General features: G+C 43.0%; 1 protein-coding gene across 4 annotated transcripts in view; it reads right to left on the reverse strand.

The window, feature by feature from the left end:
- Nucleotides 1-4,260: 4,260 nt before the first annotated feature.
- dnaaf4 (dynein axonemal assembly factor 4) overlaps nt 4,261-21,129 on the reverse strand; it is a 34,514-nt gene continuing 17,645 nt past the window's right edge. The window contains exons 6-10 of one of the 4 annotated variants that reach the window (XM_068017615.1): nt 19,560-19,669; nt 16,015-16,168; nt 14,706-14,811; nt 13,751-13,867; nt 4,423-4,505 (exon numbers count right to left, since the gene is read on the reverse strand). In XM_068017615.1, coding sequence (XP_067873716.1) covers nt 13,758-13,867; nt 14,706-14,811; nt 16,015-16,168; nt 19,560-19,669 — 480 coding nt within the window. In that variant the 3' untranslated portion in view covers nt 4,423-4,505; nt 13,751-13,757. The other 3 variants (XM_068017616.1, XM_068017614.1, XM_068017617.1) reach the window with 3 other exon arrangements.

A 21,129-nucleotide genomic window follows, 5' to 3' on the forward strand; every position in this document is an offset into this window, starting at 1 on the left:
AGGCTGGGTCTGTTTTCCCTGTAGCGAAGGAGGTTGAGAGGGGACATGATAGAGGTATATAAAATTATGAGAGGCATAGATAGGGTAGATAGCCAGAGTCTGTTTCCCATGGTAGGGGTGACTAAAACTAGAGGGCATAGATTTAAGGCAAAAGGGAGGAGGTTTAAAGGGGATCAAAGGGGTAAATTTTTCACACAAAGAATAGTGGGTATCTGGAATGAGCTGCCTGAGGAGGTGGTGGAGGCAGGAACAGTAGCAACATTTAATAGGCATCTGGAAAGGTACTTGAATGAGTAAGGCATAGAGGGATATAAAATTAATGCAGGCAGGTGGGATTAGTATAGATAGGCATTATGGTCAGCATGGACGCAGTGGGCCGAAGGGCCTGTTTCTATGCTGTACGACTCTATGACTCTATGATACAAAACTTGGAAGCATTGTGAACTGTGAGGAGGATAGTGTAGAACTTCAAAAGGACATAGACAAGTTGGTGGAATGGGCAGACAGGTGGCAGATGAAGTTCAATGCAGAGAAATGTGAAGTGATTCATTTTGGTAGGAAGAACATGGAGAAACAAAATACAATAAATGGTACAATTCTAAAGTGGGTGCAGGAGCAGAGAGACCTAGGTATATATGTACATAAGTCATTGAAGGTGGTGGGACAGGTTGAGAGAGCAGTTAATAAAGCATACAGTATCCTGGGCTTTATTAATAGGGGCATAGAGCACAAGAGCAAGGAAGTTATGTTGAACTTGTATAAGACACTAGTTCTGCCTCAGCTGGAGTATTGCATCCAATTCTGGGTGCCGCACTTGAAGAAAGACGTGACGGCATTGAAGAGAGTACAGAAAACATTCACAAGAATGGTTCTAGGGATGAGGAATTTCAGTTATGAAGATAGATTGGAGAAGTTAGGACTGTTTTCCTTGGAGAAGAGAAAGCTGAGAGGTGATTTGATAGAGGTATTCAAAATCATGAGGGGTCTGGACAGAGTGGATAGAGAGAAATTGTTCCCACTCGTGAAAGGATTGAGAACAAGAGGGCTCAGATTCAAAGTATTTGGTAAGAGAAGCAAAAGTGACATGAGAAAAAACTTTTTCACGCAGTGAGTGGTTAAGGTCTGGAATGCGCTGCCTGAGAACGTGGTGGAGGCAGGTTCAATTGAAGCATTCAAAAGGGAATTAGACAGTTATATGAACAGAAAGCATATGCAAGGTTATGGGGAGAAGGCAGGGGAATGGAACTGAGGGAGCTGCTTTTTCAGAAAGCCGGTGCGGACATGATGGGCCGAATGGCCTCCTTCTGCACTGTAATGATTCTGTGATTCTGTAATCAAAAATGTCCCCACAGCCAGTCTTTATAGGCCATCCTGACTTGGAAATACATTGCCGTTCCTTCACTGTCGCTGGGTCAAAATCCTGGGAACTCTCGTCCTAACATCACTGTGGGTATATCTAAACCATGTTGACTTCAGCCGTTCAAGATGTTGGCTCACCACCACCATCTGAAGGACCATTCAGGATGGACAATAAATACTGACCTTGCCAGTGACGCCCACATCCCATGAATGAATTTTTTAAAAACTACAGATGGTCATAGACATGCTTTTGTAATTGTTATGGAGCTTCCTGTTCAATAAAATACCTCTGTGTTGGTCAGTGTATTCTCAAAACCAAATCGATTTGAAAAAGGTTATATGGGTGTAAGAATCAGACAGCTTTGATATACCAATTAACCTTACCTCAAGGTTCATAAGTGAGTATGCTGTAGGAATACAAAAGCAGCACTTCAGGTGCCTTTCAGTGTTCTGGATGGTACAGAAAGAAATCCACAGGGAGCCAATGCAGGACAATCAAAGCCCACTATAACCAGAAGGCCCATCAGCATGAAGACATAGAAAAACTGACTGCAGAAGGACCTGTGCAGGCTACAAGAGACTTCTCATAGATCAAATCTTTAACTAGGTACCCCATGGCCCGCAGTGCATTAGCAATCACCCCATACAATGCCCAACTGCATTTTATTCAGTATTATAGAATCATTGAATCTTACAGCACAGAGGGGGGTCATTCGGCCTGTCATGCCTGTGCCAGTTCTTTGAAAGAGCTGTTCAATTTAGTCCCATATTGCCCAATGCTGCATGTGGCATCCCACTTATCCCCTTCTTTCCATCTGAACAAGATTTACCCAAGACAATATGAAGAACGCTGTCTGAACACATATGGCAAATACCCTGTATGCAACCTTACAGTTGTTCATTACTATACTTTCCTTTTTTGAAACTATACTGCTTATTGAACCTAAACTAACCGAGCACTGGATCCCATTGATGTAAAAGCAATCTCTTTGAAGATCATCTTTTACAAACAGGAGATTTCATTGCTTGAAAAATGGCATTTATTTTGACTTACACTATTCCTTTGATTTAAATTTTAGTACTTTTGCACCTGATTTCAAGTTCTATACAAAATGGTGGACTAGAGACATTCCATTGCTATGTACCAAACAGGGATGTTAAATACATGTTAAAGGATTCCCTTTATGATGGCAGAAGATGTTTGATTAAAGCATTAATGGATAATTGGGGATATGGTAGTCTAGTGTTCCTCCTGTATTGGCTCCATGTGGATGCCTTTCTGTACCATGCAGAACACTGAAAAGCACCTGAAATTTTGCTTTAGAATTACTACAATATACTCAATTATGAACCACAACAGCAGCTGAGAATTTAAATTCAGTTAATTAAATAAACCTGGAATAAAAAGGTGGTATCAGTAATGGCAACCATGAAACTACCGAACTGTCATTAAAGACCCATCTAGTTCGCTAATATCCTTTACAGAAGGAATTCTGCGGTCCTTACCCAATCTGGCCTACATGTGACTCCTGACTCACAACAATGTGGTTGACTCTTAACTGCCCTCTGAAATTGCCTAGCAAGCTGTTGTATAAGGATGGGAATTAAATGCTGGCCTTGACAGCGACATCCACATCCCATGAATGAATTAAAAGAACAGCGTTCATCAAATGAAAATGTAATTTCCAAATGTTGGCAAGTGTTCAAATGGACAGGCTGTTCTATGTCAGATAATCTGACAGTTACAAGCCATTAACCCATTGTAACATGGTTAATATTCTGGTTTCCAGCTTCAGATAGATTGCTTGAAATGCAGAGGCAAAACATCCTCAGAAGCCTTACATTTTTTCAGTTTTGTGTGCATCTTTGCCAGTATACTTTGGGTATGGGGGTCCATAAATTATGTTTTCCCATGTACAATGAGAGACCAGGGGCCGGGTTTCTATCCCTCTCCTTCCCACAAAACTCAGGCAGAGCATTAGGCGCAGTAGTGCTTGAATCAAACAGACCTGAAACTGCCTATATTTATGGGTCTGGTTACTTGTATTCAGTGGGTGTGCAATGGTTGAGGTCACCTCCAAATGCAGCTGATGAGGGCAGGGATCTTGATCTGCATGGAATAAATTTTAAAAGAAAGAAGCTTTGCCTACAAAGAGAAATGAAGCCCAACCTGGATACTTTATGCAGCATTGTACAGATACTAGCAAACTGCAAAGCAACTAGAAAGGTGATTGATGATCTAACAGTTATTACGCACACTTATAAATGTGAAAAACATTTTTCTGTGAATTCGTATATCTTGCATCTGTCAAACCTGGATGTTTTAGAGTACATCATGCCTGAATTTTACTAAGTAAAGAGAGTTTAAGTTATTCCATTATTTAAGATAAACAAGAAGACTAGAGAAGGGTTTTCTGCTCAGGCAGCATATCTGTCCAACAGAATGAAAGTGTGACAATCCAGTCATGAAATGTAAATTCCAGAACTAATTCACACACTACTGCCTTCACCAGCAGTCAGAATGTTCATTGTTATCATTTAGCAACTGTCTCAGATATGCCTGAATATTACTGGAAGAGAAGTATCAGAATTTACATTTATCTAAGCTCCTGTATAAAATGCTGACTTAACTTGTTCTGAATCATCCAGTATAAACTCAATTCAAATTAAAAGATCAAGCTCCATTCAGCTACCTACCGATACAGTACATCATTACTTGAGGTACTTATTCTGAGGTATCAGGGACTTCACAGACACAATTATGTATTTAACTACAATAAGCAGGATAATATCGGCCAATTTAATAATTAAAGCCCAACAGTTTAGTTCAAGATTACCAAAATGTAACATTTACTAGATTCAGTTCAATTTAATACATTAAATTTATATTTAAATTACCACATTACATATTTTGGACGTTTTTTAAAAATAAGATGGTAATGATTAATCATAATACAGTGCCTGCCAATGTTTATTAGATTCTTTCAGAATACAATCTGATCACCTTAGTCCAGCAGCAGTTTTATGTCAATGTTGTGACTTCTTCTATAGTACTGGTTCTACCTCCTGTCTATGTCTTCAGCTGTTTGTCCTGAATCTCTTTCTCTCCTGGCTTGTCACCAGATTTCTTCTTTTGTTGTGCATTTCTGTGATATTGAAAACATGGGCTACTGTTGGATTCGTTTTTTTTCTGTCCTCTTTAAATATTTTTACTTTTCTCCTTTCTATATTCCCACAATCCCCTTAGCACCTGTCTTCTAGTCTAATTCCGCTATTCAATTAAAACTTCAAGTTTAAAAACATCTTTAACAGAACAGCTATGGCAGTTCCAAATAAAAGCAAAATATTGCGGATGCTGGAAATCTGAAATAAAAACAAGAAATGCTGGAACCACTCAGCAGGTCTGGCAGCATCTGTGGAAAGAGAAGCAGAGTTAACGTTTCGGGTCAGTGACCCTTCTTCGGAACTGACAAATATTAAAAATGTCAAAGGTTATAAGCAAGTGGGGCAGGGGTGGGGCAAGAGATAACAAAGGAGAAGGTGTAGATTGGACAAGGCCACATAGCTGACCAAAAGGTCATGGAACAAAGGCAAACAATATGTTAATGGTATGTTGAAAGACAAAGCATTAATACAGAATAGGTGTTAACGGACTGAATATTGAACAGCAGCAAGTGCAAACATGAAAAAAGATGAAATGAAATAAATGCAAAAAGGTTGTAAAAAAGAAAAAAAGAAGAAAAAAGAAAAAACAACTAAAATTGAAAGTAAAATGGGGGGCTGTCATGCTCTGAAATTAATGAAATCAATGTTCAGTCCGGCAGGCTGTAGTGTGCCTAATCGTTAGATGAGATGCTGTTCCTCGAGCTTGCGTTGATGTTTACTGGAACACTGCAGCAATCCCAGGACAGAGATGTGAGCATGAGAGCAGGGGGGAGTGTTGAAATGGCAAGCAACCAGAAGCTCAGGGTCCTGCTTGCGGACTGAGTGGAGGTGTTCCGCAAAACGGTCACCCAGTCAGCGCTTGGTCTCCCCAATGTAGAGGAGACCACATTGTGACATTCGGGCGGCACAGTGGCGCAGTGGTTAGCACCGCAGCCTCACAGCTCCAGCGACCCAGGTTCAATTCTGGGCACTGCCTGTGTGGAGTGTGCAAGTTCTCCCTGTGTCTGCGTGGGTTTCCTCCCACATGCCAAAGACTTGCAGGTTGATAGGTTAATTGGCCATTATAAATTGCCCCTAGTATAGGTAGGTGGTAGGGAAATATAGGGACAGGTGAGGTTGTGGTAGGAATATGGGATGAGTGTAGGATTAGTATAAATGGGTGGTTGATGGTCGGCACAGACTCGGTGGGCCGAAGGGCCTGTTTCAGTGCTGTATCTCTAAACTAAACTAAACCTCCGCTCAGTCCGCAAGCAGTTACAAAAGTAGTACTGTCTGTCTGAAATTGCATATGCAGCATTATGGTATCTAAGCAGCTGTAGCAGGACAATACAAAAACTTTAACAAAAACAAGAAATGCTGGATTCACTCAGCAGGTCTGGCAGCATCTGTGGAAAGAGAAGCAGAGTTAACGTTTCGGGTCAGTGACCCTTCTTCGGAACAAAAACTTTAACTCTTGTTTGGTCCTAACGTATTTTAAATGGAGTGTGCTGAACTAGTATTCATAGTAAGATTGCTTAAAATGCAACTTACAATAACTCCTTCATTCTTTGTGCAATAGTGAAGAGTCATATTCAAAACATGTAGGGTCCATGAAAGGCTATGAAATTGAATTTTTAAAAAAATCTTGGCTTATTCTCAAAAAACTTATTTTTGATGACGACAAAGTAAGAAGCAGTCCTATTTTGATGATGATTTAAAATTACACCTCCTTCCCTCGGTACCTTTTCTATCCCTAACTTATCCTGAAAGTGGCAACTTCTGCTGGGGTACATTTCAGCAGGTCTCTGAAACTTCAGGCTGGATTTTAAGTTCTGATGATACAAAGCTCGGTGGAAAGGTAAGCTGTGGGGAGGATGTAGAGAGGCTGCAAAGAGATATAGACAGGTTAAGTGAGTGGGCAACAAGATGGCAAATGGAGTATAATGTAGGGAAGTGTCAAGTTGTTCACTTTGGTCATAAAAATAGAAAAGCAGAATAGTTTTTAAAAGGTGTGAAACTGGTAAGTGTTGATGTTCAGAGAGACCTGTGGGTACTCATACAAGGAATGCACAAAGTTAACATGCAGGTGCAGCAGGCTATTAGGAAGGCAAATGTTGTGCTGGCCTTTATTGCAAGGGGATTGGAGTACAGGAATTAAGAGGTCTTACTAAAATTGTACAGGGCTTTGGTGAGACTGTACTTGGAATACTGTGTGCAGTTTTGGTCTCCACATTTAAGAAAGGATATACTTGCACTGGAGGCAGTGCAGCCAAGATTTACTAAATTACTAAACCCCTGGGATGAGGGGTTGTCCTATGATGAGAGGCTGAGTAAATTGGGCTTATATTCTCTGCAGTTTAGAAGAATGAGAGGCGATCTAATTGAGATATGCAAGATTCTGAAAGCACTTGATAGGGTAGAAGCTGAAAGATTGTTCCCATTGGTCAGGGAATCTAGAACATGGGGACACAGGATAAAGGGTTAATCATTCTGGACTGAGATGAGGAGAAACTACTACACTCAAAGGGTTGTGAATCTTTGGAATTCTCTATCCCAGAGGGTTGTGGATGCTTTATCATTGAATACATTTAAGGCTGGGATAAATAGATTTTTGGTCTCACAGGGAATCAAGGGAGATGGGGAGCGGGCAAGAAAGTGGAATTGAAGCCCAAGATCAGCCATGATTGTACTGAATGGCGGAGCAGGCTCGATGGGCCATATGGTCTACTTCTGCTCCTATTTCTTGTGCTCTTGTGTTCCCAATGTGCTAGGAGTGGGTGGGGGACATTAAAGCATGGGAAAGGCGGAAGTGCAGCATGTCTGTCAGTGGCTTTTAAACCCAGCTACTGCACTACCACACCATTTCTGGGTTTTCCGTCCAATTAGCATATGCGGGCATGATGATGGCCCGCATGAGTCAATTTCACATCACATATTTAAAAGGAACATTCCAACCATGATATTTAATGAATTTTGGAGTTGGGAGCACAACAGAAGGAACTGGTAGAATTGAATCCAGACATTCAAAGGCTGTGCCTTGTTTTAGTGATGCCTCCCTGGATGTGATGCTGGAGGCTGTAAGGGCCTCCAGGGGGATACTCTTCGCTACTGACGGGAGGAAGAAGTCTGCCAATGAAACAAAGAAAGCTTGGCTGAAGGCTTCCCCATGAGGTCAGTAGCAGGAGCAAGGTGCTATGCTTGTGGATTCAATGACCTAAGCAGGGCAGGAGAGTTTACAGTGGCACTTCACCTACATCCTGACATGCATCACCCAATCCCCTTACTCTGCCTTCTCAAGCCTACAACAACACATCACTCCTCACACCAAATTACCCTGCAGGTACACCTAACCCTCTTTATGTGCTTCCTCCCATCCCCATCTGTCCAACCACCACTGACACTTAACCTCAGCTTCATGTAATGTCATGCCTCTCCCTCAGTCACCTTCAACAAATACTGTCCATCCATTCGTTCAACACATACCATTACTCTCACTCATAGGTCTCTTCTTTCCCTCCTTGCTAAGGGAGCACAGAACACAAGGGAGAGGCAGAGAACAGGTGGTGGCCTTCCAGCTGCAGCGGAGGAGGCACTGAACATGAGTGGAGTCTCAATGTGCCTGGCCATCAGAGATGGGGCTTCCCAGCTACCTGGTGACAGAATTAAATATCGCAAGGCCATGTGGCATATAACACTCATGCATGTAGATTTAATGTGAGCAGTAAGTGAAATATGACCATATGCATAATGATCACTTAAAAAATTATTACCCTGATGGTAATACTGAGGTTGCTGGAAATCTGAAACAAAAACAAAAATGCTGGAAATGCTCAGCAGGTCTGGCAGCATCTGTGGAGATAGAAACAGAGTTATCATTTCAGGTCAGATGCTGTCTGACCTGCTGAGTATTTCCAGCATTTTCTGTTTTTGTTTCTTACCTTGACAGTTATAATTCCTATCTTCAATCTCCCACAGGGCCATCAAGCATCCCACAGGAGGTGGTCCAAGACGATGCTTTGGAGGCCACTCCCTCTATGGGTGTGCTTTGTAGACCATGCGCCAGCTCAGATACTCACACCTCAATGAGACCAGTAAGGCAGACAGTTGTTTTTCACCTGGTGACTCACACATTACAGGTGAGTAACAACAGTTGGTAGAGACCGGGGACAGTAGAGGAAAGTCCACATTGGAGATAGAGTCATAGAGTCATAGAGAGATACAGCACTGACACAGGCCCTTCGGCCTACCGAGTCTGTGCCGACCATCAACCACCCATTTATACTAGCAGGACACTCCAAGCTCTGCTCGGCTGGATGCAGATCCTGTACTTCGGAGGCTGTCCATGAACAGGATACTTCTGCAGCAGCAGCAAAGAATGGGCAATGTACTGGCAGCTGTTCCAGCCACACTGTTCACACTTGCAGAGAAATTGGAAGAGTCCATCTCAACCAAGAGTGGCAAGATATCGCAGACCTTTGCAGTGATGCTTCATCCATGGAAAGAGTGGCCACCTGCATGGAGCACCAAATGAGGTATCAAACAACGTCTTGCACACGATGGGCTGGATTATATATTCCCGCTGCTGGCAGTTGCAGCCGGCACGAAACATGGCGGCCATCCCTCACGGAATCTTCACTGTCATTCCGCCATGATTAAGCAGCAGGCTGGCATTTTAAATATTCACGGCGACACCCCCCCACCCCAAATCATGTGGCGGGGGTGGCCTTAGCGATGCCGTTCATGGTGTCACCTGTTGAAGGAGCAGGTGCTAGTGCCATTTTAAAAGGCTATCATCCCTACAAACAGTACACCATAACGCAGAGTTCACCCCTTCCCCCCCCAACCCATCACAGTGCAGAGTTCACCCCTTCCCTACCTCTGACGCGCCAGTTTTCCCTGGATGGGAATGTGAAGACGCCCGAGTGCCACTCGTCACACTAAGGATTGGGAACTGAAGGTAAGACCACTGTGATTTATATTTTAATTCATGCAAATGAGTTATTTAAATATGCTATGTTGGGTCCCGTCACAGAGCGGCGGAGCGGCTGCTACAGAGCGGCGGAGCGGCTGCTACAGAGCGGTGCTCTGATTTTCCGGGAGCCCCCCCACGGAACCCAACATTGGGCTGGGAATAAAATCTAGCCCTATGAATGCCAGCTTAAATAAGATGCATAAAACTGGCTGGCAGGGAAGTGTGGGTGAGCCATGAGGATGATGGTGAAAGGGGCATGGAAGTGGGAACTTGGCTCAAAGCACTTCCACTTTTCACACATTTCCCCCACTATCCCCCTCAGTGAGTACACCACATGTTGCCTCATGTCCCCATGGCCCAGTCCATCCTTCCACAGGTGCAGATGGAGCAGTCTTTATCAGAGCCCTCATGGGCTACAAAACTTTGAGGAGGTCAGCCTAGAGCAAGGGTCAGCAACCTTTTTTTTTAACCTGAAGAGCCTTTTTAAAAACAAAATGCCTAAAATAAAATCTATTGGGAGCCACAAGATGACAATTTGCCTTTTCTAAACCAAACGCATGACAAATTGCCAAGTGTCTCCGGTAGAATGCATAGTTTGGTTATATAGGTAAAATGCATGTATTGAATTTATGTATCAATAGAAAAAAATAGCATTAAAATAGACATAACTCTGAATTATCGCTTTTTGCACCTTTTTAAAAAACTTTTTCTTTGTTTCTCCAGTACATGCATGTTCAGGTTTTATGCGTCAATTTGCATGAATTATGTATAAGCATGTTCGAAAAGAAAATGTACAAATGTTGAACCATTTTAATTTAATAGAAAAACAGCACATTTCCACTTTGAATAAAAAAAGTAATAAGAAACTTACATATAAAACTGAAAGAATGCGTTTTGTCTTTGTGTTTTTATAACAAATCTTGTGATAAATGGAATTTTACTATAATTTTGTCAGTAGAGTCATCTCTAAACAAACGCTAACGTAAGATGCATAGAATTGGTCCTGGTGATAAAAATAAAGCTTCCAATAGCACATTCAGAATAATTTATCATCTCAGCTATGTTAAAAACAATAATGGTCGTAATCATAAAGCCTGTCCCTCAAACCCAAGGCATTATCTATAAACATGGTGTAACTATACCACTCAAACATGTTCACTTAGAGGATGATGATGTTTCTCGCTAAAATAATCATCTGAAACCAGAAAGTGCAACATAATGAATAGCCTTTTATCCCCACAATAAAACACAGCTCTTACTTTGCTTGACTTGATTTTTTTTTAGGCTTTTTTCATGATAATCCAATCTAACTGGAAAAGGTAAGGAGTGCAAATGAGATGTTAAAGAGCTGCATGCAGCTCCAGAGCCACAGTTTGCAGACCCCTGGCCGAGAGCATCTCAGTAATCAGAGCAGTGATTTGAACAGCCTGCCTCTACCTCTGCTGAAGCTATAAGGGTTGCACCATGTTGAAGAACTAAGAAGAGGAAGAGTAACAATTTATAATTGCATCAGGGTACGCACATGGGTGTGTTACACAATGTTAGATTGGTAACTTTCAGTTTTATTTTTGAGCCGCATAAATATTATTTCTTTCCACCACTTTCCCATCTTGCCCATTTTTGGTTGCTGTCTGGCAAGAGATCTTTTCACTTGTGAGGAATAGTAAGACATGAATTGACACTGAGCAATAGGGGCCTGTGCAAGGGATGCTTGGTTGTTTGTAGGACTGCCTTTTGTTGGGGGAATTGGTGGCAGGGTGGCTGGGTGGGGTAGTGGCTTTGCATGTGGTTTTCAGATGGATGGACTAGTGGAACTTAAGTGAACCTCACAATAACGGGGGCATCCCGGGCAGCAATGTGTGTTGCTGCTGGTGCTTTGGCTGCATCATGTTCAGCCTCCTCCTCAAAATCATCTGAAGAGGCTCTGTGCTCTGCACCATGTTTCTCCTCCAGGTCCAAATCTCGCTGCTGTGCAATGTTGTGCAAAGCACAGCACACCACAACTATTCTGGAGACCCTGGTTGTTGCATACTAAAGGGTACCTCCAGATCTGTTCAATCATCTAAAGCGCATCTTCAGCATGTCAGTGCCTTACTCAATGAAACATCTAGTTGTTGTATAGCTTTCATTGTATCACTCCTGGGCCTCACTGGTTGGGTTTCTCCCAGGTATCATCAGCCACATTTAAGTGGGTATTCCATGTCTCCCAGCAGGCAGCCAGCAAGTCTGCTTTCAGGTGCAAAGAGATCAGGGAGGGTGAACTGCTGCAGGTCGAAAGCATCAAGACAGATCCCAAGAGTCATGCGCACTCCTGCAAAAAGATCTTTCTGCGGTTGCACACCAGCTGCACATTGATGCAATGAATGTCTTTGCAGTTGATGAATATTCCTGGGTGATCTGGTGGTGCATTAACTGCCACATGTGTGGAGTCGATGATGCCCTGCACCTGTGGGAAGTCAGCCAGAACATTGAACATGACCCGATAAATCTAATGGCATCCTCACAGGCAAAAGTTGACATAATCGCCTGCCCTGCAAACAAGCCATCAGTTACCTGTCTTACACATTTATGGATCAATGACAACAGGATCCTGCAAATGCCTCCAGCAGAGCTCAGGAAGGATCCAGAGGCAAAAGTTGAGGGCAGTAATAAAGCATAGCCACCAGGTTCTCTTAGCGGGTCTTGTTCCAGCAGGCTCGAAATGTCTGCCACCACCTGACACGAGACTCTCAACCTCCTGAGATACTGTTGTATGTTGGAACTCTGCCTATGGATCCTGTGTGATGGGTACATCCTCCTGCAAGCTGCACATTTCTGCTGATCACCTCTCTCCTGTGGAGCTACAGATCCGAGGAGCAGGCTGTTGCTTCTCCAGCTAGCCCTGGTTCTGCTCCTGCTGCTGTTGGTTATCTTGGTCCTCATCTGAGGTCCAAAGTAACACAGCACAAGAAGCACCCATACTGATCTAGTAGCTCAGAGCTCCAAAGTGCAGATCAGACTTACAAACCTCCAAAGTTACCTCTCAGCACAAGTACTGTGAACAAAGCCTTTGACACAAACAGGCAAGAAAGCAGCTATTTCTCGGTCACGTCTTCAGCCCCCCAATTGCTGCTAAGTACTCACCTTTCTTTCACTGGCAAGTCCCAGGAAGCCTGGGAAACCCTTAGACCTACAGCTAATTGCAAAAGCCATGTTAATATTGCTGTAATTGACTGATTAATGTTTTGAAATTGACAACCAGCCTTTCCCAAGGGGTTGTCCGCACGCAGACTTACATGCTGCAGTGAAATGTGGAAGTTGTTGGGTTGGAGTCGGTTTCCCAACACGCTGTCCATTTCTACAGTTTTGAACAATACCTGCTCCCAAACCCAGGCACTCCTACACATTAAAGTTCAGCCTTTACGTCAGTGGCTATTACTTTATCATAAGTATCACAGCTAAGCTTGATTTTGTCTTTATCTTCCACACAGATACTTTTAGGAATGAGTTCCTGAACAGTCATGGTAGTCCAGTTGGAAACTGAGTATGCAGCTTCACTAAAATAAAAGCAAAATACTGCAGATGCTGGAAATCTGAAATAAAAACAAGAAATGCTGGAAAAACTCAACAGGTCTGGCAGCATCTGTGGAGAGAGAATCCGAGTTAACGTTTCAGGTTCTGATCTGAAATGTTAACTCTGCTTCTCTCTCCACAGATGCTGCCAGACCTGCTGAGTATTTCCAGCATTTCTTGTTTTTATATGCAGCTTCACTATATTGAGACAAGGTCCACTGGAGACTCAAATATGTAACTTCAAATAGCAGTATTTCTTAGCAGAGATGAAGCCATTCTAAGGTCATGTGGGTGAGTACATCTGTCATTTGCAGTTTTGATTAGAGACTTTCTAGAGTAGGTGAAGACCCTCTAATACAACTGTTTTAGCTGCTCTATAATCTGGTTAGTGAAGCAGACACATGATTAAATTCTGTCTCCCATGTTAGTGATGCCACATACTCAGTTCTCAACAGGATTATCATGAACCAGAAAATGCTTTTACTCCTCGAAAAGAAAGGGAAGTGCAATAGCACCAACAATTAATGCATAGCAGTATCTTATTTAAAGGTTCTAGGCACCTTCCAGTTCAAACTGATCCAAATTCAGGTTTTCTTTAGAAAATCAATAAAAAGTTTGGATTGTTGCTTTGGATTTGATGCTGCCCCTGTACATAATGTCTGTGTCCTAACTAAAGGATGAAAGGTGGAAATATGCTGTCATTAAATCTTTGACATTTCTCACTTTGTTTTTAGGGATCTGGAGGTGCTCCTTGAATCACTTGACGTATCTTCTGTGCATCTTCTTGTATTGTCTTGTTGCTTGGGTCTATCTTAAGAGCAGCTTCATAATCCTGAAGGCCTATCAGAGCATAAATTTGTAGCATTCACTGAATAAATCAAAACTGTTGGGATGTCATACTGAGCCATAAAGATCAGGAAGGGTCCAGTTTGAATTCCCAGAATGTACTGGGTTGCATGTTCTTAGCTGAGGTAGCAGTGGAGAGCTACAAATTGGCTTCAGTGTCCCTAGGCTAGGAAGCAGAAAAACTTGTCAGGGTTACAGATCACGATCAACAAGCAGTTGCAGATATTGTATACTTGCTGGGTGTGTGTCTGTTGATCGTCAATGATGGCAGGTTGAAGCTTGGTTATAACACGCCCCAAAATTGCATTGGCCACCAACACTGACGGTCACACATATAAGTCCCATAGATCCATGTTTCCACACGAATTTGTAAAGGTTTAGATGGACAAGCTGGGTTGAGAAAAGGTGAACTTTGTCTCCTCTCACTCCTTGGAGTGGGAGAGGGGGATATTGAGTATATAAGGCATGACCTGGAAGCGTGAGAGAGTGAGAGAAAAAAATTGATAGAGACAGAGATAGACAGAGAGACGGAGATGCAAACGACTATGTGCTGTTGTGTTGCTGACTGCAGTTACTATTTATTATTAAACACACTTTGTTCTGTATGTTACCGTGCCTGGAGTTTGTTCGGAATAACTTAAAAGCTCTATTATCTAGTGCCATACATGGGTCTTCACAAGTTACAGTACTAATTTCAGGAAAGAAGTAGTAAGCAGGAAAAAGCTGGAAAAGGGAAAACATATGTATCCAAGTTTTAGCTCCAACGTCTAACATTTGCTAATTATATGTTACCATAATTTCTGTGTGTTTAACTACTAAAAAGTTTTCTTACCCTCCACATATAGTTCCAGTTCACAAAATGCTGCCCCTCTTCTGACATGGGCCTTCAGTCTGTTATTTGCATTGTCTGGAACAGCAGGAGTTAACAAATCAAGTGCCTAATGGAAAGAATAAACATATTACTTAAACAATTTGAAAGGTATATTATAAGTTAGAGACTAGATCCCCTTTAAGGTTTCAAAAATCAAATATAAAAATTTTCTAAGGGGTGGGATTTAATGTAAAGCTTCATATACCAGCCTAGCATTTTTATGCAACTAAACTGAAATGTCAAAAGTACTTACAAAAATGGCTATGTAAAACACATCATTTGGGCAGGGGAAAGATTTGTAGTGTAACCATAAATGCATTTATGGTTTTGCTAATCCTAGTACACAAATTATCAGCATTATTTTTTGTAGGCTATTGTTGCATCCGACAAATCAATTTTTACTCCTGGATGGGAGCATGGCAAAGCAAGCTGTGTGCCCAACCATGAGCAGAAGCAGGGATGCTCAGCTCATTACAACAGCCAGGTCTCATTAGCATGCCACTTTCCGAGCAGAAGAACAGGGAAGCTAGCAAGAAGCAGCTGCCTGGCTGTTTGAATTGTACATTCAGAGGTTCCCACGGGAACAGTCCCTGGCACAAGGTAAGTAGTCAGCAGGACTCTGGGAAGGGAAACCCAGGGCAAGAGACACCCTAGGTGGCCTAGTGGGGAGCATGGACAAACACTTGTGTTCCTGTTGGTCCACAAGGAAACCCCCCAAAAAATTAAACTTACATTATGAGGCCTCTTATGGCTTTGGCTTCTATTCCCGGTAGTTCTGACCTCGTGGGGAAGCAACCACTGTTCACCAATTCAGACCATAGGTTAAAATAGCAGATCAGGCCCTGGTGACATCATCAGAACTCAATCTGCATATTTAAAGAGTACATTTCATTTTGGGGGGTGGATGCTCTTGCTGCCTGCAATTTAGTGAGTTGCACTGGCAGAGGTGAGGGAAAGGGTCAGTCACCTTTCTATCCTCTGAGTCAGGAAGTGATGTGCTCCACAACAAAAGAAAATAAAGTAAAAGAAATGGGCAAGATAATCAAACAGGAAAGTGTACCAACCTTAATAACAAATTTACAATTTCATATTGTTCAGTAACAGATGAAAGTTTAGGGATATCCTTAATTTTTGTGATTGACCCACATTCAAAAACTGAGTTGACATAGGAAGATTCCCAAATGTAAAGAAAAACTGAACTATGGTTAATTTTTGCCTTATCTAATTAATTAATGTTAACTAATTTCCCAGAAACCGGATATGAACTAACCTTGGAGGAGTCTTCAATGGCTTTATGTAAATTTCTTAGTTTAAGGTGGCTTGCAGCCCGGTTCAGATACAAGACTGGAAGTTTATTATTCAATTGTATTCCCAGGTTATAGGCATTAATAGCTGCAAGATAATCTCCTGATGCAAACAGCTTGCTGAAAAAGAAAAACAGTATTTGAACAACCATAACAACTTGATTTATAGTTTATTATAAAGAAGCTAATCAGGCTTTCACAGGCTTATAAAGTGATAACTGCCATAAATTAGTGATATCTCACTGCAGTTAGTCATTGTTTAATAGTCAACAGCATGTGATAGCATCCAGAATGTCTTTCAGTATATATACATAATAAGCAAATCTTTGCATGGTGCCCAAGTGCCACATCTTTATGTGGAGACCAAACAGTGAAGCTATTTTATTGTGGAGGGCTACACAGCTGAGTCTGATCTTTCTTCACCTGACACCCACTTATGCACACTTTTCCAAGGAAAATCAGGCTAATTGTAGTATCCAAATTCTGAGTGAAAAATAAGTTCCAACCACCCAGACAGCAGATGAAAAAGAAAATATTATTGCAGATCACAAAAGAAACCAGTAAAAAGGCTGGAATTTAATTAAGTAGACTAAGTAAATGACAGAGGAAAAGCTAAAGAAGAGTAAGTGTTTTGAGTAGTGCAGGACTGATTCCTTACCCAGTTAGTAGCACTTCCGCTTCTGAGTCAGAAGGCTGTGGATTCAAGCCCTAGTCCAGAGACTTGAGCACAAAATCTAGGCTGACAAGGCAGTGCGATATTGGGGGACTGTTGGAGCTGCCATCTTTCGGATAGCACATCAAGGCCCCATCTGCCTCTCAGGGGAATGTAAAAGTTTCCATGGCACTAATTGAAGAGGAGTTTGTAGGATGTGGGTGTCGTTGGCTAGGCCAGCATTTATTGCCCATCTCTAAATGCCCTTTCAGCCATTTCAGAGGGCATTTAAGAGTCAACCACATTGCTGTGGATCTGGAGTCACATGTAGGCCAAACCACATAAAGACAGCAGATTTCCTTCCCTAAAGGACATTGCTGAACCAGATGGGTTTTTACAACAATTGACATGGTTTCAGGGTCACCATTAGACTAGCTTTTAATTCCAGATATATCAATTGAATTCAAATTTCACCATCTGCCATGGTGGGATTCAAACCCATGTCCCCAGAGTGTTAGCCTGGGCTCTGGATTACCACTACACCACCGCCTCCCCCGAGAGATTTAAACAGATTATCTGATCATTCGCACACTGTTGTTTGTGGGACCTTGTTGTGTGCAAACTGGCTGCCGCATTTCCTACATTACAACAGTGACTACACTTCAAAAATATTTAATTAGCTGTGAAGTGCCTTCGGAGGTTGTGAAAGGAAGTGTAAGTGTTTCTTTGTTTCTATGTCACAGTGCTAACAAGCATTATGCCATCGGTCATCAAGGCTGAGGGGAAATTGTTGAAGGGCTTCAGCAACAGTCCAAAATGGCCTCCTAGATTTGAGGTAGGTTGGTCATATTGGTCTGGATCAGTACATCTTTGCTGACGTCGCTTTTATTCTCAGCTGCGTTTGCTGACAACGCAACCACTAGGTGGCATAGTACTAGCACATGCGCAAATGCAGCCTCTTCTACTGAAACATCACTGTCTGCAATATTTCAGGTAGCTGCCAGGATTAAAGATGGCGCTGCTCAATTTATAACAAAAAACAAATTCAACCCGAAAATCCCCTCAATGGCTGCCATCGATATCTCCATCCCACCCCCAACAGTCCCTCCTGCAATTGCTCACGTCACACTGGCCGCTCTACCCCTCGGCCACTCACTCAGGCCTCCCAGCTTCCCCTCTCTCAGCGATTCGCTCCCGCCCTCGACACTTTCATCCCCCCTCAGCTGTTCACTCCAGACCTCACCACTGCCCCTCCCCCAACTCCCCTCGACCGATCGTTTCCCGCTCCTCCCTCCCCCCCACCCAACTCTGCTCTCTGGCCACTCACTTGCTCCCCGCTTCTCGCCCCCCTCCAGCTGCTAGGTGCAGGCCACGCTGCTTCCCTCCTCTCGGCCACTCACTCCCACATTCGATCGTTCTCCGTCACCCGAAGAATCAAGGCAGGCCACGAGGGATGACGGAGCAAAGTAGGAGTGGCCTGGGGGGGTAAGCAGGGAGCGAGCAGCCAGAGAGTGGGATGTGGGGAAGCGAGGAGCAGGGAACGATCGGCCCAGGGGAGTGGGGGAAACGGTGGCAAGGTCTGGAGCATGCGACTGAGGGAAGGCACCAGCGTGGGGGGGGGAAATCGAGCGGGGTGAAGCGACGATTGAAGCAGGGATGGTGGGAGGGAGCGGCTAAGCGGTGAATGGCTAATGGAGGACTTCATTGCATGGTGATGTCGTGCGCGCAATTGCATGCATTCATACTGGCAGGCTGGCAAATGCTTGCATGCGTTGATGACGTCCGCAATTGCTCTGCGCATGCTCTGCGTTGTCAGGAGTCACTGTGTTTACTCTCTGGAGACTCCATATTTGTGGTGTAGATGTGATGGTGTAACGTTTGCAAGCACAGGCAGCTAGGATGTTGGGGTTGATAACAATGTACGGTGATAATTCTAGTCGTTGAGTTCAGCTGAACATCAATGGATTTGACATGCAGACATGTTAGCCATGCCGAAGAGCAGGGCGAGTGCTGTGATAGAGAGGGTTTGAGCATCTGCTCAATGGAAGTCAATAGCCAATGGAACAGAATATGAGGCAGGGCACACAACAGGCTGTTGATGTGATGTTCTGCATTACTGGACAAGCTGAATATCTACCCAATGACACAAAAATATTGGACTTTAAAGAACACACTCTGAAGGAATGCAATGTGACATAAATAAAGTTTAAATGGAATGCAATAATGGGCAGGATTATTTTCATCCCCTTTCTCATGCACTGCTCCTCGCCTTGACTAAACCCTTCCTGGAGAATTACAGAATCTAGAAAAATGAGGTGGTTAGAACATGGAATTCTCTGCAACAAGTTGCTGTTGAAATTAAGCCTATAAACTCCCCATCGGAAGTACATCATCTAAGTGGCCTTTATTCAAGTGTGCGTTTTGACATTGAGTGTCACCACTTTATCAAAATATTTTGGCTCAGCTGTATGAGCTATCTCACTCTCCTGCTCATGCCCCATTCCCTTTAATAGCTCTCTTTTTCTAGCAATTAGCTTAATTCTTGTTTATATGAGTTTATAGGCTTGGTTTCAACAGCAGCTTGTGATGGAGAATTCCACATTCTAACCGAGCGCATTCGCATCTTTACCCAATCTTTATGCATGCACTTCCGGCAAGGCTTGCTTTCCCCTCTCTAACCTCCCTATTGGTCAATCTAGGTGAGATCAGTCAGCTAATTCAACATGGCCTGGGGATTAAATCTGAGATCTCTATGGTCTGTAAGGCTCAGGTTCTCTGTGGATAAACCTTGTGAGCTATTGAGGGCGTGAAGTTTTTTAAAACTAAAATGAATGATTGAAAAATATTGTCATTACTTACTTCCCTTTGTCCTTCAGCCAGTCTGGATTTTTTTCCTCTTCTTTCAGATCGTTAAGGTCAGGAATATTTGCATTTTTAGCTCGTCTAGCTTCTGCCTGTTTTCTTAACCACTGTAAACAGATGAAGAACATTAGTCCATGTGCTGTGTAACATAAAATGGAAAATTAAGATATAAGATCACTATACTGAACTGCTTTATAAACTTAACACCTTTATTCTAAAAATACAAACCTATAAGTAGTATTTTAAGTGTACAGTTTTATTGCATCCTGGATTTTTATTGTCATAATTTATACATGACAAAAGCACAAGGTTAAAAACCAAAAAGCCATATAAATACTGTGGGGGCAAGAGCAAGTCAAAGACTGGGAATTCTGCAGCGAGTAACTCATCTACTAACTCTCCAAAGCTTGTCCACAATCTACAAGGCACAAGTCAGGAGTGTGATGGAATACTCTCCACTTACCTGGATGAGTGCAGCTCCAACAACACTCAAGAAGCTCGACATTATTCAGGACAAAGCAGCCCGTTTGATCGGCACACCATCCACCATATTAAACATTCACTCCCTTCACCACGGGCGCACAGTGGCAGAAATTTGTACCATCTACAAGATGCACTGCAGCAACTCGCCAAGTCACCTTCAACAGTACCTTCCAAACCTACAACCTCTTCCATTTAGAAGAACAAGGGCAGCAGATGCATGGGAACACCACCACCTGCAATTTCCCCTCCAGACACACACCATCTTCACGGAACTATATCGCCATTCCTTCACTGTCGCTTGGTCAAAAACCTGGAATTCCCTCCCTAACAGCACAGTGGATGTACCTACACCACATGGACTGCAGCAGCTCACCACCATCTTCTAAAGGTTAATTAGGGATGGGCAACAAATGCTAGCCTTGCCAGCAGTGTCCATATCCCATGAAAGAATAAGTAACAACCTTCAGCAACCAGCACATCAACCAATGGCACCACAGAGAATCACATCCAGGATTCCTGACACAGTAAGTTCCAGAATTTACTTGGAGCACTTTATGGGTGGCACAGTGGCGCAGTGGTTAGCACCGCAGCCTCGCAGATCCAGCGACCCGGGTTCAGTTCCGGGTACTGCCTGTGCGGAGTTTGCAAGTTTTCCCTGTGATCGCGTGGGTTTCCGCCGGGTGCTCCGGTTTCCTCCCACAGCCAAAGACTTGCAGGTTGATCGGTAAATTGCCCATGGTAAATTGCCTCTAGTGGTGGTAGGAGAATTGAGGGAAGGTGGGGATGTGGAAGGGAATATGGGATTAATATAGGATTAGTATAAATGGGTGGTTGTTGGTCGGCACAGACTCGGTGGACCGAAGGGTCTGTTTCAGTGCTGTATCTCTAAATAAATAAAATAAGAAGATGATGAGCAGAAGTGAGACATGAAATGAATCAGAGAAAATTTTGAGTGCAAGTTTAATCATGGCACTCCTGCACACCTCCTCCAAACCGTAACAAACTAGCACTGGCAGAAGACCAAAAACGACCTGCCTATTCATGCTGCAGATGGGGAACTGTATGTAAGTGCATGAGCGTCTAC

This window comes from Heterodontus francisci, chromosome 38 (genome assembly GCF_036365525.1).
Source record: "Heterodontus francisci isolate sHetFra1 chromosome 38, sHetFra1.hap1, whole genome shotgun sequence".
NCBI lineage: Eukaryota > Metazoa > Chordata > Chondrichthyes > Heterodontiformes > Heterodontidae > Heterodontus > Heterodontus francisci.